The sequence below is a fragment of the Canis lupus genome, chromosome 25 (genome assembly GCF_048164855.1).
Source record: "Canis lupus baileyi chromosome 25, mCanLup2.hap1, whole genome shotgun sequence".
Classification (NCBI taxonomy): domain Eukaryota; kingdom Metazoa; phylum Chordata; class Mammalia; order Carnivora; family Canidae; genus Canis; species Canis lupus.
This window is the reverse complement of record NC_132862.1, coordinates 4,855,494-4,872,079: the sequence shown is the minus strand read 5'-3', so window position 1 is coordinate 4,872,079 and position 16,586 is coordinate 4,855,494. Positions and strand designations below refer to the sequence as shown.

General features: G+C 42.8%; 1 protein-coding gene and 1 long non-coding RNA gene across 5 annotated transcripts in view; one reads left to right on the top strand and one right to left on the bottom strand.

The window, feature by feature from the left end:
• LOC140617126 (uncharacterized) overlaps nucleotides 1-16,586 on the top strand; it is a 44,186-nt gene that overhangs the window by 16,121 nt on the left and 11,479 nt on the right. For 3 of the 4 annotated variants that reach the window (XR_012017363.1, XR_012017360.1, XR_012017361.1), the window contains 2 exons: nucleotides 11,479-11,697; nucleotides 12,420-16,257. This is a non-coding gene — a long non-coding RNA (uncharacterized lncRNA). The remainder of the gene's footprint in view (nucleotides 1-11,478; nucleotides 11,698-12,419; nucleotides 16,258-16,586) is intronic. The other variant, XR_012017362.1, reaches the window with a different exon arrangement.
• BCDIN3D (BCDIN3 domain containing RNA methyltransferase) lies at nucleotides 10,764-16,124 on the bottom strand. The gene is made up of 2 exons (XM_072797999.1): nucleotides 15,856-16,124; nucleotides 10,764-12,072 (listed from the first exon to the last, which is right to left on the bottom strand). Exons 1-2 carry the CDS (start codon nucleotides 16,084-16,086, stop codon nucleotides 11,428-11,430), a joined length of 876 nt encoding a protein of 291 aa, XP_072654100.1. The 5' UTR covers nucleotides 16,087-16,124; the 3' UTR covers nucleotides 10,764-11,427.

Below are 16,586 nucleotides of genomic sequence, written 5' to 3'. Positions count from 1 at the left end.
TCTGTGTTAAAAAACAGGCTAGGTCTCTTAGACCTCTTGTTGCCACAAGCTGCTTGTAATAAAACAGTTTAGTAGCAATGGTGCATATGGAGCTGATGACTGACCGGTAGATCACTGCTCACATTGGTACTTTGAATGGTTTTAAGCAGGGGGTTGGCATAATCAGAATTGTATTTTAGAAAGATAACTGGTTGCAATATGGAGAACAGTTTAGAGAAAGCAAGATTCAAGTCAGAGAACAGAGTTTTTGTGGTAATTGAAGGGAAAAATGAGAAATGATGTACTCTGGACTAGGAAAGTGATAGTGGCGATAGAGAGGAGATCACTTTAAGAAATGAAGAGCAGCAGAGTCAGCAGGGATTGGAAGGTGAGGGAAGCAGAGAGCTAAGCCAAGACTTCCGGACTGGGTAGCTTCCAGATGGCAGGGCCACTCACGAAAGTGGAAAAACACAAGGAAGAGCATTTTGGGAGATGATATGTTCACTTCCAAACATGTTAACATTGAAATGCCTGGGGAATGTCCCAGTGAAAATGTCCATCCAAGAGGTAAGAAGAGCTTCCCAACTGTTGTGCATCAGGAAGAGGTTACAGATGTGCTGCATATTTTCCCAACTCGAAGCAGCACAAACTTCCTATGAAAGACTTTAGTCTTGTTAAGGTGTGTTGCCATGAAAATACCATCCTTCTTGGGATCCCTGGGTGGCGCAGCGGTTTGGCGCCTGCCTTTGGCCCAGGGCGTGATCCTGGAGACCTGGGATCGAATCCCACGTCGGGCTCCCGATGCATGGAGCCTGCTTCTCCCTCTGCCTGTGTCTCTGCCTGTGTCTCTGCCTCTCTCTCTCTCTGTATGACTATCATAAAAAAAAAAATACCATCCTTCTTTATGTGTGCCATGATATGGAAAAGGTTGGAAAGTATTCATGTATAATGCTATTGGATAATGCTGTATAATGTTGTATAATATATAATGCAGAGAGCAATTTGGACTAGAGATAAGAGATTTGTGAGGCATGAGAACATCAGAACATAGGTTGTAACTGCAGCTATGGAGTGGAGCTCATGCAAGGAGAGAAGAGGGACTGGAACAGAACCCTATGGAACAGCAACATTAGCGAGGGGTCTCTTCAGGAGGAAGACAACTTGCAGAGTGCTGTCACCAGAGCCCAACAGGCTTCCAAAACAACTACTTCCTGATATTACCAATGTCAGGTTGGATCAGGACTGAGACTTACCTGCTGACTTTAGCCACGTCATTTGTGACTTTGGCAAAACCAAATTTTGAGGGGTTGAGAAAGGTACAAAGTAAGGAATGGAGACTAAGAAGCACTTAAAACTTTTTCAAGAATTTTGACTATGCTGTGAAGGAAAAGCTAGGCAGGTGATTGTGGGAACAGGGAATGAGAATTCTTTTAAAAGGCTATTTTTGGGGATGCCTGGGTGGCTCAGCAGTTGAGTGCCTGCCTTTGGCCCAGGGCGTGATCCTGGAGTCCCAGTCCCGCATCAGGCTCCCTGCATGGAGCCTGCTTCTCTCTCTGCCTATGTCTCTGCCTCTCTCTCTCTCTCTGTGTGTCTCATGAATAAATAAGTAAAATCTTAAGGAAAAAACAAAAAGAAAGCTATTTTTAGAAAGATACTGCTTAATTTAAGACATTTAAAATTCATTATTTTCTTTAAAATATTTTTAAAAATTCATTTTTTTAAAAGACATCTGAACACGTTACAAATCATTTGTTCTGTTTTTTTTCATTTTTTTTTTTTTTTTAAGATTTCACTTATTTATTTGACACAGAGAGAGAGAGGGGGGGGAGAGAGAGAGCATAGGCAGGTGGAACAGGAGAGGGAGAAGCAGGCTCCCCGCTGAGCAGGAAGCCCAATGTAGGGCTCAATCCCAGGATGCCAGGATCATGACCTGAGCTGAAGACAGACGCTTAACCAGCTGAGCCAACCAGGTACCCCAAAATTCATTACTTTTAAAAAAGCATTATGTAAAAAAAAAAAAAAAGCATTATGTACATCTGGTTAACAAATCAAGTTAACACAAGAGTAATTATGTACTGCACTTCCTACCCCCAATAATGAGCCATTTTAACTTTCTGGCTGATTCTTTAATGACTAAATATGCTTATACTCCAATTCTTTGATTTTTCACTTTTATTATTTCATTTTATTTTACTTTTTTAAAGATTTTATGTATTTATTCATGAGAGACACACAGAGAAGCAGAGACATAGGCAGAGGGAGAAGCAGGCTCCTTGCAGGAAGCTTGATTCAGGACTCGATCCCAGGATCCCGGGATCATGACCTGAGCCAAAGGCAGATGCTCCACTGCTGAGCCACCCAGGTGCCCCTGATTTTTTACTTTTAGATGTTTTATTAGCTATGTATATGTTCTATTTAAAAGGTACAGAGTTGGAATCTTACAATTCATACTGTTCTGCATCTTGCACTTAAAATATCTTGGAGACCTTTCTATTTTAACATAAATCTTGTTCTTTTTAACAATTGCATAGTAACTCGTTTGTGGCTGTACCATACTACGAGTTTCCTACTGATGGGCATTTAGATTGTTGCCAGCTTCTCACTTTTATTGGACAATTGTAATGGATAACATTGTATATACATCCTTGCATATTTATGTGAGTATATCCATGGGATAAATTCCTACCAATGGAATTCCTGAGTATGTGTAGTGTACGTTTTGACAAATAATGACAAATTGCCTTCCATATGGTCATGCTAATTTACCATTCCCACTAACAGGGTGTAAGAATGCCTATCTTCTCACATTCTCACCATCACTGTTTAAGAAATTTATGAATATTGTCCTAAGTGCTGAAATATTTTCATTAGTTTTATTTGCATCAGTAAGATTTAACAAAATTTCAGGTGTTTATCTGCCATTATCATTTTTTGTGAATTTCTTTTTCTAATAGATGTGTAAGAGTTGTTTGTATTATAACGAAATTCACCCTTTGTCTGTCACGTGTATTGTAAATTGTTTTCTTAGTTGGTAGTGTGTCTTCTGACTTTATTAGATTTTTTTTCCTTGCCTTGTAATCAATCTTTTTCTTTTTTTTCCTTGATGGCTTTTAGGCTTTTTATGTTTAGAAAGTACCTTTTTTTTTTTTTTTTTAAGATTTTATTTGTTTATTCATGAGAGACACAGAGAGAGAAGGGCAGAGACACAGGCAGAGGGAGAAGGAGGCTCCATGCAGGGAGCCCAATGTGGGACTTGATCCCGGACCCCAGGATCATGCCCTGGACTGAAGATGGTACTAAACCACTGAGCCACCTGGGCTGCCTGAAAGTACCTTTTTTAAAACCTTTTTTTTTTTTTCTCTACTATGTTTATGGGTTTTCTTTTTTACTTAAATATTTCATCCAAAATCTAGTTAAATGGCAAAGACCACTATTATTTCTCACGACTGCTCAGAATGACATCCCCATCATACATCAGCTTGTCCTGTCTGTTCTCAACATACACAACTCCTTTCCTTTGTACCTTTGCTGAAAGGTTCCTTTCTCCAGGCTCGCAGACATGCTCCTTTCCCTCTTGTCCATCATTGTAAAAGTTATATTCCTTTCAGGAACAGCTCAAATCCCATATCCTTTAGGAAGTCTTCCATGCCCATTGTAGCCCACAAAGATTTTTCCTTTGCTGAAGCTCACATTATCACATGCTGCCTTGTTTGTGCCTCTCCTTTTCTCAACTTTAACATATTTGCTGAATGAATCAAATCCTTTTTTTTTTTTTTTAAGATTTTATTTATTCATGAGAGACATAGAGAGAGAGAGCAAGGCAGAGACACAGGCAGAGGGAGAAGCAGGCTCCCTGCAAGGAGCCTGATGTGAGACTCGATTCTCCATCCTGGAATCATGCCCCGGGCCAAAGGTAGACGCTCAACCGCTGAGCCACCCAGGCATCCCTGAATGAATCAAATCTAACTTTTGGAAGTCCAGGGTTGTTTAATCTACTTTTTCCTACCCCCAAACTAGCTAAAGCACACTGGGTATATGGAAGGAATTTGATAAAATACTTCTTGATTTGCCACAAAAGTGTATGCAGTGGCCACATGTAACTAATGAGCATCTGAAATGTGGCTGGTCCAAACTGAGACAAGATGCAAGTTAAAACACATCAGATTTTGAAGAACAGTATAAAAAAACAATGTAACGTATCTCATTAATAATTTGTATACTGACTGCATGTTGAAATGCTATTTTTGGAAATATTGGGTTATATATACATGTAATATATATTTTTTTAAGTTAAAGTAGATCCAGGACCATTTTCTATTCTTGTCCCTCAAGAAGGCTTATTATGCCTAGTGCAGCTCCTAAGTTAGGTTGGTTTGAGGATAAATAAGATGATCTCTTGGAACCAAAGATATTCTCACTGTCCCCAAAGGCTCTCATAAGCCAGTATGCAATACCTTTATGGTATCAGGGCCTCATCTTTATGAACACTATACAGCTTCTTTGAAACTAACTGCTACAGACTTGAAATACAGCGATTCCTTTCAACAGGTCAGATAACTGCTCAGCCAATAGAAGTCAGGTTCAGATGCTGAAGCATCTCCTAAAGGTTTTAATGATTGAGGATTCCTCAGTTAACCATGCAGATGGAGCCCCTGCCTATCCCTTTGGTCACTGGGGCCATTTTCTACCATCAAAGAGTTATTTGGGACAGGTACCACTTGGCTTGTAGCCTAGCCTTATTGTAGTCAGAGCCCCTGTATTAGTTTCCTGTTCCTATTGTAACAAATCATCACAAACTTACTGTTTTAAAACAACACAAATTTATATTCTTACAGTCAGAAGTCTAAAATTAAGGTGTTGGCAGGGATGTATTCCTTCTGGAAGCTTCAGGGGAGAATCCATTTCCTTGCCTTTTCTAACTGCATTTCTTGGCTCACAACCCTTGGTTACATCACTCCAACCTCTTGCTTCTATCATTCTCCTGCTGTGGTCAAATCTCCCTGTTTCCCTCTTATAAGGACTATGATTACATTTAGGGTCCATCCTGATAATCCAGATTAATCTTTAAATTTCAAAATCTGTTACCCTTTTTAAAAAAATATTTTACTTATTTATTCGTGAGAGACACACAGAGAGGCAGAGACACAGGCAGAGAGAAACAGGCTCCTTGCAGGGAGCCCGATGTGGGACTCAGTCCCAGGACCCCAGGATCATGACCTGAGCCAAAGGCAGATACTCAACCGCTGAGCCACCCAGGCATCCCTGTCATCCTTTTTTAAAAAAGATTTTGTTGGGATCCCTGGGTGGCTCAGTGGTTTAGCGCCTGCCTTTGGCCCAGGGCACGATCCTGGAGACCGGGGATCGAGTCCCACGTCGGGCTCCTGGCATGGAGCCTGCTTCTCCCTCTGCCTGTGTCTCTGCCTCTCTCTCTCTCTCTCCCTCTATGTCTATCATTCATAAATAAATAAATAAATAAATAAATAAATAAATAAATAATCTTTAGAAAAAAAAAGATTTTGTTTATTTGAGAGACAGCATACATACACGAGCAGGGGGAGGGGCAGAGGGAGAAGCAGACTCCCTGCTGAGCAGGGAGCCCAATGTGGGGCTTGTGAGGCTCTATCCCAGAACTCTGGGATCATGACCTGAGCTGAAGATAGACACTTAAGTGACTGAGCCACCTCGGCGCTCCTAAAATCTGTAATTCTTAACCAAGGTCCTTAATCTATATATCTTATACATTTGTATACATCTACAAAGTTCCTTTTGCTATCTAAGGTAGTATTCACAAGTTCTAGGGATTGGGATGTGAACATCTTGGGGGACCCTTATTCAGCCTGCCACAGCCTTATATACATTTCTTTGCACTAATCTGGTGAAGGGAGAGTCACAAAGTTTCAAAGTATCCTTAAGCTTTACAGAGAAGTAGGTAAATTCACATCTGTAACCACTGTGATCACCCTGAGACCATCATAAACTGGCTTCATTTCCATTAGCAATGATCATTCCCTCCCAGCATTGCTTCCTTTAAAATGCTCTGTAGTGCTGAAGCTGAACTCATTACTTTCTTATCCTAAAAAACAAATTATTAGAGATAGTAAGATGCAAGTTTTCTAGAGATGAGATGTTTTTTCTCATAAGCCTTTAATCTAACAAGCATAGTTGTGGTCTGTGGCATGCTTACCAAGTGTAAGAGTGCTTAAGAGTGCTTAACACTCTATCTTCCGCAAAATAAGTGTAACCCTCCAGTTCATTTGGGCATAGGAAAAGGAAGGTCTTGTTATTTCAGTTGTACCGATGAGTAAACAGGTTCAAAGAGGTGAAGTGACTTGAACAGGGTGGTCATGCAATGAGTTACTGACAGATCTCAATTCTAAACCCTGATGTTCTTTCCACTGCATTCTTCCTGGATCAAACTTGATCTCATGGTGCTGAGAAGGATCTGATTGATCTCAGGATCTTAATACATCCTGGAGTTGAGCTTGGAATCCCTGACTCCTAAGCATGAAACAGAGACTAAAACCCACTTTTAGGAGGTCCTAGTCAGGGATCAAAATTAGGGGCAGATTGGGCATTTCAGGAATTCAGGGGAAGGTTAGGGTAGCTGGCAAAGGTACAGGTAGTCAAAGGTACAGTGAGAAGGAAATTAGGACTGAGGGAGACTTAAGAGCGTCTGTGTGTCTGTGTGTTTTGTGTAGCCGCCCACTTTTTCCAAAACACTCAGGAGGGCCAAGCCTGTTTAAATGGTAGGCAGCAGCAGGGGTGCTACTTAGGTACTCAACCTAGAATGAGGCCTGACTTCTGTGAGGGGATTTCTAAGAATATCTGCAATAGCCAAGAGTGGCCTGGCTGGGTCTCCTCTTCTCAGGTTTGAACGTATAACTTGAGGAAGCACAGTAACTCCAAAGCTCAGGCTCTTTTACACTGGTTTTCTGGAGTTTCTTCCCAGTCTTGGATTTCTGTGACATCTCAAGGCATGGTAGCCAAGGCTCAGACTCTGCCACCACACTGTCTAGGTTCAAAGCCCAGCTCTGCTTTAGCTTTTTTTTTTTTTTTTTTTCTGCTTTAGCTTTTATGTTGTCTGGCACATGGTGCTATATTATTAATCTCTTTTTTCCTGTTTCTAACTAGACCTCTTTTGGTTTCTCCTTTCTCCCTCACTCAACTATTGGCAGCCCTCAGACCTAGGACCTGGTCCTTTCATCATATCCATGTATTTTTGGAATTTACTACTCCTTAAACCTCAATCACTGTATATGAATGACTTCCATATTTTTATATCTACTCTTACTGTCCTGAAGCAAACAATTAATAGCCCAAGCCTTGATATGGACAGAGAGAACACGAGCAGGAGGAAGAGGTAGAGGGAGAAGAAGCTGGCTCCCCCCAACTGTGCAGGAAAGCTAAACGCAGGGGCTCAACCCCAGGACCCTGGGATCATGACCTGAGTGGAAGTCAGACGCTTAACCAAGCCACCCAGGTGCCCTCAAATGGGCACTTTATTGCAAAGATATGTTTGAGAAAAAACATATCTCAAACTTCTATGCCAAAACTAAGCTTACCTCTCTAATTTTTAAATTTCTCCCCATTTCAATTTCCTGGGCAATCTTCTGCCCAATAATAGATCTCCCTTTTCTTCATAATACTTTTTTAAAAAGATATTTTATTTATTTATTCATGGAAGACATAGAGAAAGACAGAGAGAGAGAGGCAGAGACACAGGCAGAGGGAGAAGCAGGCTCCATGCAGGAAGCCCAACGTGGGACTCGATCCCAGGACTCCAGGATCATGTCCTACCTAGGCCAAAGGCAGACGCCAAACCGCTGAGTCACCCGGGGATTCCCCTCTTCTTAATACTTGAATTCAGGCACATTCCTCTTTTGTTCATTCATATATTAATTCAACAAGTACTTCTCAGCTACCTGCCCTGTGTCAGCCATTGTGCTAGGGCTCAACGTACAAAGTAAGTTGGGCTTGAGGAGATATGTCTTATGGTGGTGGGACGGAGCCATGTAAGTAATTATAATATGATGAGGTAAATACTATAATAGAAGCTTCCATGCAAAGTCCCCACTAGAATGTGGTAAGAAATGCAAAGTGCTACAGGAGTTGGGGGAAGATTTCTGACAAAGTATTAACATCTGAGCCATCTTTAAGGACAAATAGTTCAGTTACATTGCAAGTTAGAGTGGAGGAGCAAGAATGGAAATAGAGGGAGTATGTGCTAAGTCTCAGAGGTATGAAAGGACATGGCAAGTCTGACAGGGTGGTAGGTGACTTTAGTGTGACCGGTGTGTGGAGGAAAAGTATGAAGACCACCACTGTTGAAATTTCTGCGGTGATTGAAATGGTCTACATCTGTGCTGTCTAACCAGATAGCCACTAGTCACATATGCCTATTAAACACCTGCAATGTGGCTAGTATGACCGAGGAGCTGAACCTTAAATTTTATTTATTTCGTTACTTAATTTAAATAGCAAGTGGCTACTACTGACCAACACTGGCTTAGGCACTGGATAAATGACAGGACATTAGACACTAGGAAACCACTGAAGGCTTTAGAGCATAGTACTTACATAACTAGTTATTTGAGGAAGGGAACAGTGGCAGTAGGGATTGGAGGGTAGATGACTTAACAGAGAAATGCATGGTAGGCACCAGCCACATGGTTGGAATAAATGGGACTTACATGTTATTTGTAGAATTTACTGGACTTTTTCAATGTGGTGAATATAAGTGAGGAGACTCAACTGAAGTTTGTAGCTTGAGCAATGGGTGGATGGCAACAACATATTGGATTAGGTGTGAAATGAGTGTAATGAGTTTGCTTTTGGGATATGTTGACTCTGAGGTGACTAAGAACTTCTAGGATGATATGACTACAAAAGAGGAACAATATTAATCTATGACTGTGGAGGTGGGGCTACCAATATATTTGGGGGTTATTAGGATATAGGTGGTTGTTAAAGGCATGGGAGTAGAGGAACTCACTCGAGGGGAAATAGGTAGAAGAGGACTGTATGACCCCAAGGAATCCTAAGCAATCCAAAGTGTGGTCTATTTTGGTTTGCATCAGTTACCTGTGTTTTTTGTTGTTGTTGTTGTTGTTTTTGTTTTTTTTTGTTTTTTATCAAAAAACGATTCTTCATTGTCAGTGTATTCAATGCCATGGAATTGTACACTTAAAAACAGTTTAAATGGTAAATTTTATGTTATATACATCTTACCACAATAAAAAATTGCAAAAAACACCCAAATCTGATTAAACCAAACTAAACTGATTCCCAGGCCCCACTCCTAACCCAAATCACTGTTTCTGGAGATGAATCCAGGACTCCAGGTTAACTTAAGTTCAATTACAATTTTAACTAACTGCTTCAAGAATGGAGAAAAACTAAGAGATGGGAAGAGAATAAAGGGAGAAGGGTATGGTGAAGAAACCTAGGGAGAGTAGTTTAAAGGAGGAGTCAATAGTGCTGAATAGTGGCCATGACCTAGGAGGAAGACTGAACAAGAGGCCTCAGGATTTGGCATTCGGGGATCACTGATGAATGGGAAATGAGAAAGCAAAGGCTGTGGGGTCTAGTTTTTCAAGGGCTTTGCTCATGTTTGGTGGTAAAGAGATGGAGGGAGAGATTAAATAAACTTGAAGGGCTAGTGGACACAGGGAAAGTTGTGGAGGTTTTGGAAGACGAGAGAGAGTGCTCGCTTCGGCAGCACATATACTAAAATTGGAAGACGAGAGAGAATTAAGCATGTTGGCAGGTGAACAAGAAGAAGTTAACGAGGCCAAGGAGACACCAAGGAGAGACTCAATAAAGCAATTTGGGAGAGGTAGTAGAGGTTGGGATCAGGAATTCAGGCAGAAGTTATTTGTGTAAAAGCTCACTGGGTAAGTTCAGAAGTGACAAGGAGGGAAAATGAAGGAGTCTAAGACTTAGGGCAAGAAAACACCTCCTGACACAGCAAACAAGAATGGTGCTGGTGCTGGTTAGGTCATCTGCTTAGATTAATGGAGTAGAGGTATAGAGTCAAGAACCTGCAAAAGGGTAAAAGTCTAGAAGAGTCACTAGGATGAAAGTGATCAGGAGCAGGAATATAAAAAGACTGAAAAGTAGTACTGGAGTCTGAGATTGGAAATGTCACCAACCACATAATTATCCTGCACAAAATAGAAAAATTGGTTTTCCTAAATGAAGGTTTGGGTTCTGTTTTTCTATCGTTTAGAGACTGTACTATGTACTAGTTTTTGCTCTCTCATGCATAAAGTTCAAATTCCCTAGCAGGAACTTTTACTAACTTCTCCATCAAGAGGTCCAATGTCTAATTGGTGGTTCACTCTCTTATTCCCTACTCTTCCTTCTAAAACTTCAGAAAAATAGGTTCTTAAAGATTTTGAAGCTCATCAATCCAGTCTCCCCTCTTAGCTAGGTATATTTTGTTTTTTTCATCTTCTCTCCACCAAACAAATCTTTCTCCATCTCCCTTGGACTCAACTCACAGGTGTCAAAACCTGACAGACATTAGTGACACCTATCCCATAGCACTTGTGCTATAGCCCTCACTGTAGACTGCATTTTATGCCTGCTTCCCTGCATATTATTCCCACTCCCATACTGGTATGGTTTGGCAGAGGACAAAAGTCCTGAATTAACTTACTCTTTGACATGATTTCTGTTCTGAGCTTGGGTGAGGTTCTTTTTCTTGAGCTGAAACCTCCTCGGATAGAGTGGTTAAAGTGGTTAAGTTTCCTACCTATGCCAGAATCACAGAGCATTCTCAATCATACTCAAGTCACTTTTATTATATATAATTATACAATCCCACTTCATTTATTTCATTTGTACCATTTGGATATTGGGTTCATAATTTAAATCTTTAAACATTTTATAAATGCTAGTCAGTGCAATTTGGCTAGTATCTGTTACCTGCTGTGCTGAGCCTGGGCATGTTGGAGACTTGACCTGCTCTGGAAAGATAAGATATTTTTCTTACTAACCCTCTCCTTTAGCCAGGCCACTGACTCTTCATTCCAGATTGTATTTTGAGGTTTTGCCTGAAGGCAGGATGAGTAAATCCAGAAAAAGCCTGAAGAAGCCAGATTAGATTCAGGTTGCCCATGGCACTGATACATTCTAAGGCTAGCCTGGTCTGAGTCTAATCACTAAAAGCAGCCCCTTCCATATCCTAGAACCAGGATCACTTTCTCTAGGCTATCTCAATCTGGATAGCCCAGCCCACCGCCCATATATATTTTCTTCTAGGATCAACTCAAACAGTAGGGTATAGATGCTATTGATTCTTTCAACTGCATGTCTTGGACATTTTGCCAAAAGTTTCTGCCAGGTTTTGAGGGTGCCTTATAATCATGAATTAAAGAGAGTGAACTTAATTCTTAGTGTAACACCCTTTCAATATCTCTTTCTTGGTCTTCCCATCCTCCCATTTCACTGTCTCCAGAATCTTAATCTGTTCCTTTCTTTCCCTTCCTCTGTCAGTAATTCAGGAATCGGATGAGTCTCTGTAGTTTGTTTTGCCCTGAAGAGCAGAAGGCTTCGGTCCCAGCTGGTGTTGCCAAAGCAGCATACTAATTCCATGCCATGGTCCTGGGTCAAGATCTGCACAATCTGATTGGCCATATCACCTCGGATGGCAAGGGAACGGAAGTGGTCAAAATCATGAAGACCCAGCTTCCGGAGACGCCTTGCAGCTGCCCGGTAACACTTCCAGGGCTGTGGCTCCACAAGGAGGTAGCGGCAAAGGGAGGAAAGGTGGGCCAGGAACTCCCATAGGCCATGGTCCCCGTGGTTCAGATGAATCCACATGGTTACTGACATACAGAAGCCAATATCAAAAACTGAACGTCCAAACTGGCTTAGGAAAGAGTTCAAGAGAACTTTCCGGGTCCTTTGATTCATAAAGTCCAGGGTGATAAAGGTCAGGGCATCAGGAAAAGGGCATTCTTTTTCAGCTCGCTCCACCAGGACTGGATCTATGTCGCAGCAGAGTAGATGGAGTTCTCTTGAGGCATCTGAGCAGGTCTCCCCATCACGTAGGGAAAGGAAGTGTTTGTATAGAGCCACACTCAGATCCTAGAGAAATCCAAAAGAGCTTTGTCATTTCAGCTCTCAACCAGTGAATAGAAGAAAAATCTGTATGTCTTATCATCCCACTGGACTGTCACTTACTCTTGGCTTATAGAATGTGAAGCTCCTAGACTAAGTTTGCCCAAAAAGTTTTCTACAGAGCAGGTTCTCAGCGCCCTCCAGGGGTCTTAGGCTATAATGTGTCCTCTCTCTACTTTCCTGACCTTGATGGTACATTGGATTGTATGGCTGAAAGTTACAGCCAAATGGATGCAGCAACGGAGCCAAGAGCAGTCTTTCCCAGCTTAAGTAATATGCTGGTAAACTCACTTTTTTCTCTTTTCTTTTTTTAGGTGTCTTAGACCCCAGGGAGGAAGAAAGAGTTCCAAGGGCATAACCAGTGTTCCTTATCAGGAAGGTGAGGAACAGAGCAAGCACCATCTTATAAAAATCTGCTTTTCAGACTTGTATGTACCTAGGTAAGTCTCAATTCCAAAAATTCCTCATTTAGTCTTCACTCTATCGCCTTAATTTTACTACCTGGCTTATGCTTCACTACCTCCTTCTGAAATTTATTCTGCTTCTGCATCCATTACTCCCAAAAGTCACTGCTAATCTTTCTAGCCAAGTCTAATGGCCTGTGATTTTCACCATTTCAGCACTTTTTTGACTCTTAAACAAGTTACCATCTCCTTTCTCTCACTTTGACTTCTATAACCATTATAACCACTCCAAATGTGTTGTTCTAAGCCATTTTTTCAAGGAATTTTTATGTATCACCTCATTTTGCTCTGTGCAACAGTCTTTTTTTTTGTGTGTGCAACAGTCTGGTAAGGAAAATACTTATGCCCTTTGTGCAGGTGAGGAAAGTGTGGCTGGAAACCACCTAATGTCCAATAATAATAGCATGGATAAATGTGGTATAGTCATTAAGATGGAATACTAAATAGCAGTTTAAAATGAAATGAAGGAATTCAGTTCAGTGCATCAACATGGATGACTCTCACAAATATAAAATGGTGGGGTGCCTGGGTGGCTCAGTCGGTTAGGTGTCTGCCTTCAGCCCAGATCGTGATCCTGGGATCAAGTCCAGCATCAGGCTCCTTGCTCAGCAGGGAATATGTTCCTCCCTTTCCCTCTGCCCCTACCTCTTGCTCATGCTCTCTTTCCTTTTTTTTTTAAAGATTGTATTTAAAAAATACACAATGCTGAGTAAAAGAGAAGACACAAAACAAAATACATGGCAAGCTTCCATTTATATGAAGTTCAAAAATTCCAATAAGATTAAATTATAATATTTAGGGATACAAAAATAGTGAGCTATAAAGAAAAGCAAGTAAATAATAATAAAATGAGGCTAGTTGTTACGTCTGGGTGGAGGGGGGCAGTTTATGAACAGAGGAAATGAGAGAAGGGACTTCTGGAGTACTGACAATGTTTTATACTTGATCTGGACGATAAAGGTGTCTACTTTTTAATAATTCGTAAAGTATAAATACATGTTTTATGCACTTTTATGTGTGACATAGTTCACAAAAAATTCCATATTTTAAAAATTATGGTTCAGAGGCTGACTTGTCCAATGTCACATGGTTAGTACATAGAAAGATTTTTTTTAAAGATTTTATTTATTTATTCATGAGAGACACAGAGAGAGAAAGAGGCAGAGACACAGGCAGAGGGAGAAGCAGGCTCTCTGCAGGGAACCCGATGTGGGACTCGATCCCGGGACTCCAGGATCATGCCCTGGGCCAAAGGCAGGTGCTAAACCGAGGATCCACCCAGGTGTCCCAGTACATAGAAAGATTTAGGCTACATTAGGTTCTTCCCTCTATACCAGGCTTCTCACACTTTAATATCTATATTAACAATAATATGCATATCACCTATGGATCTTATTAAAAATAAAAATGCTGATTTAGTAGATTGTGGGGTAGGGGAGACTGACATTCTGTATTTTTTTTTTTAATTAAGATTTTATTTATTTATTCATGAGAGATAGAGAAGGAGAGACATAGAGAAGCAGGTTCCTTGCAGAGAGCCTGATGCGGGACTTGATTCCTGGATTGGGATCACACCCTGAGCGGAAGGCAATGCTCAACCACTGAGCCACCCAGGCATCCCTCTAGTTTTTTTTTTTTACACATAGGCTCCATGCCCAGTGTGCAGCCCAAAGCAGAGCCTGAACTCACAACTCTGAGATCAAGACCTGAGCTGAGATCATGAGTCGGACTCTTAAGAGTCATCTAGGAGCCCTCTGAGATTCTGTATTTCTAATATGCTTCCACGTCATGCTGATGCTGTAGATCAAGGACCACATTTTGAGTAGGAAGGTCCTATACTATGCTCCTTAGTCTACCCATTTCTCTATTTCTTTCTTTGCTGACTCCCTCTTCCTATCTGATCTTGGGTATGCCAGTTTCAGTAGTCATTTTGTTACATCAGTCCCTCCTCCACATCTCTTCACCCTCTCCATCCTCAATTCCCCAATCTCAGAATACCCTAGAAGACTGAAAAAGAAAATGCAGACTCAAGGGCTCAATCACCCAAGATCCTGAATCAGTAGGTCTGGAGAGGGACCTGAGAGTTTCAGAAATGTAAAGAAAGCACCCTACAGGGGATCCCTGGGTGGCTCAGCGGTTTAGTGCCTGCCTTCGGATCCTGGAGTCCCGGGATCAAGTCCCACATCGGGCTCTCTGCATGGAGCCTGCTTCTCCCTCTGCCTCTCTCTCTCTCTCTCATGAATAAATAAATAAAATTTTAAAAAAAGAAAAAAAGAAAGAAAGCACCCTACAAATTATGGTACATCCATACAATTTTGAAGCTGCTAAAAAAAGAATGTAGTGACACGACTGCTCTCCAAATTAAGTGAAAAGCAAGGTGGAAAATAGTGTGCTCTTTATATAAGGTAGGATATTTATCCACATAGAAATGATTGTGTACACACAGGATGCATATCCAAAGAATGATAAACAGCGGTTGCCACTGTGTTAGGGGGAAAGGAGAATTTAGGGTCAGGAGTGGAGACTTGCTTTTTATTATATGCATAGGATTTGGAAGCATAGGGTCAGAATGTCTGCGTCTCTAGGACATGCTAGTAGTTAACAGATAGGTGTCGGAGAGACATTGTGATATTCTGGATGTGATTTCACTATAATCTCTCTATGCCTAAGAATACTTTGCGGTAAGAAGACGTGGCAATGCCTTCCTCTGCCAGGAAGCTGTATTTTCCCTCTCGATCCTCTCCTCGGTACTCAGTCAACTCATTGCTTTTTAAATAAACATCCACTTGGCTCCATCCTACACTGCATGGCAGGCACGTGACTCTTAATTCCAGACATGATTCCGTCACCCCGGCTCACCTCGCCCAATAGAGCGATCCCAGCCCTACGTTCCCAAAGGTGGGTGTCCAGAGGCCCCCTCTCTGCAGCCTGGGGGTCCCCCAGCTGCGCTGGACAGGAGGCTAGCGCCGGAAGCCCAAATACGGCGGCCCTTCCCACAAGAGGTCTGGCCGTCAGGCAGCGAACGCACGGGACGGGATTGGAACCGAGTTAAAAATCATTCCTCCCCAGGATTCCTGAGCGGGATGGCGGTGGGTCCCCGATGGTCCCCGATGGTGGAAGGTCCAGCAGCAAGGGGGTCGGCCCAAGCGACCTCTTTAGAATCATTTTTGGGAAAGTCCTGGGGGTGGGGGGTGGGGTGATGTCACGCCCAAACCCAAGCCCCAGCGAACGCGGAGGAAGCCAGAAGTCGGGCTCCCCGACCTCCGACCCCGCCCCTGTCACTCACCCCAGAGTTACACCCCACGTCGAGCCCCAGGATCGGCCTCGTTTCGGAACTACTCGGCGGAAAGAGCCGGCGAAGCAGCTCCGGGGGCAGGAGGCGGAGCCGCTGTTCTGGAGGATGGAAGCGGGAATAATGTGGGAAATTTCCAAATGGGGCTGCCCCCGGTTCCAGAATTCGCGGTTCCTCTGCGGCCTCCTCAACGCCCCCGGCGGCCTGTCTCCCGGACGCCGCCATTAGGGAGTCGGGCCTCTGGGTTCCGGCGGAACCGGAAGTCGGGACCGGCTCGCCCGCGGCCGGGGCGCCAGCGCGCATGCGTCGAGTGGCGGAGGCGGATGGGCCCGAAGGCTGAGGTGCCCCGCAGATCGCTGACAGCCTCGCTACGACAGCACTACGACCTCGGAGGTGGTTAGTAACATACATTTTTAAGATTATTTATTTATTTATTCATTCATGAGAGACACACAGAGAGAGGCAGAGACACAGGCAGAGGGAGAAGCAGGCTCCACGCAGGGAGCCGGACGCCGGACTCGAACCGAGGTCCCCAGGGTCACGCCCTGGGCTGAAGGCGGCGCTAATCCGCCGAGCCCCTCGAGCTGCCCCGTGGTTGGTAATATTATCCCGTTTTACAAGGGGGGGTGGGGGGAAACCAACGCAGAGAGCTGAAGTTACTTGCCCAAGGCTGACATAGTTTCAACTGGAGCTGCCCAGAACAAGGAGGTTGTTGGGATGTTGGA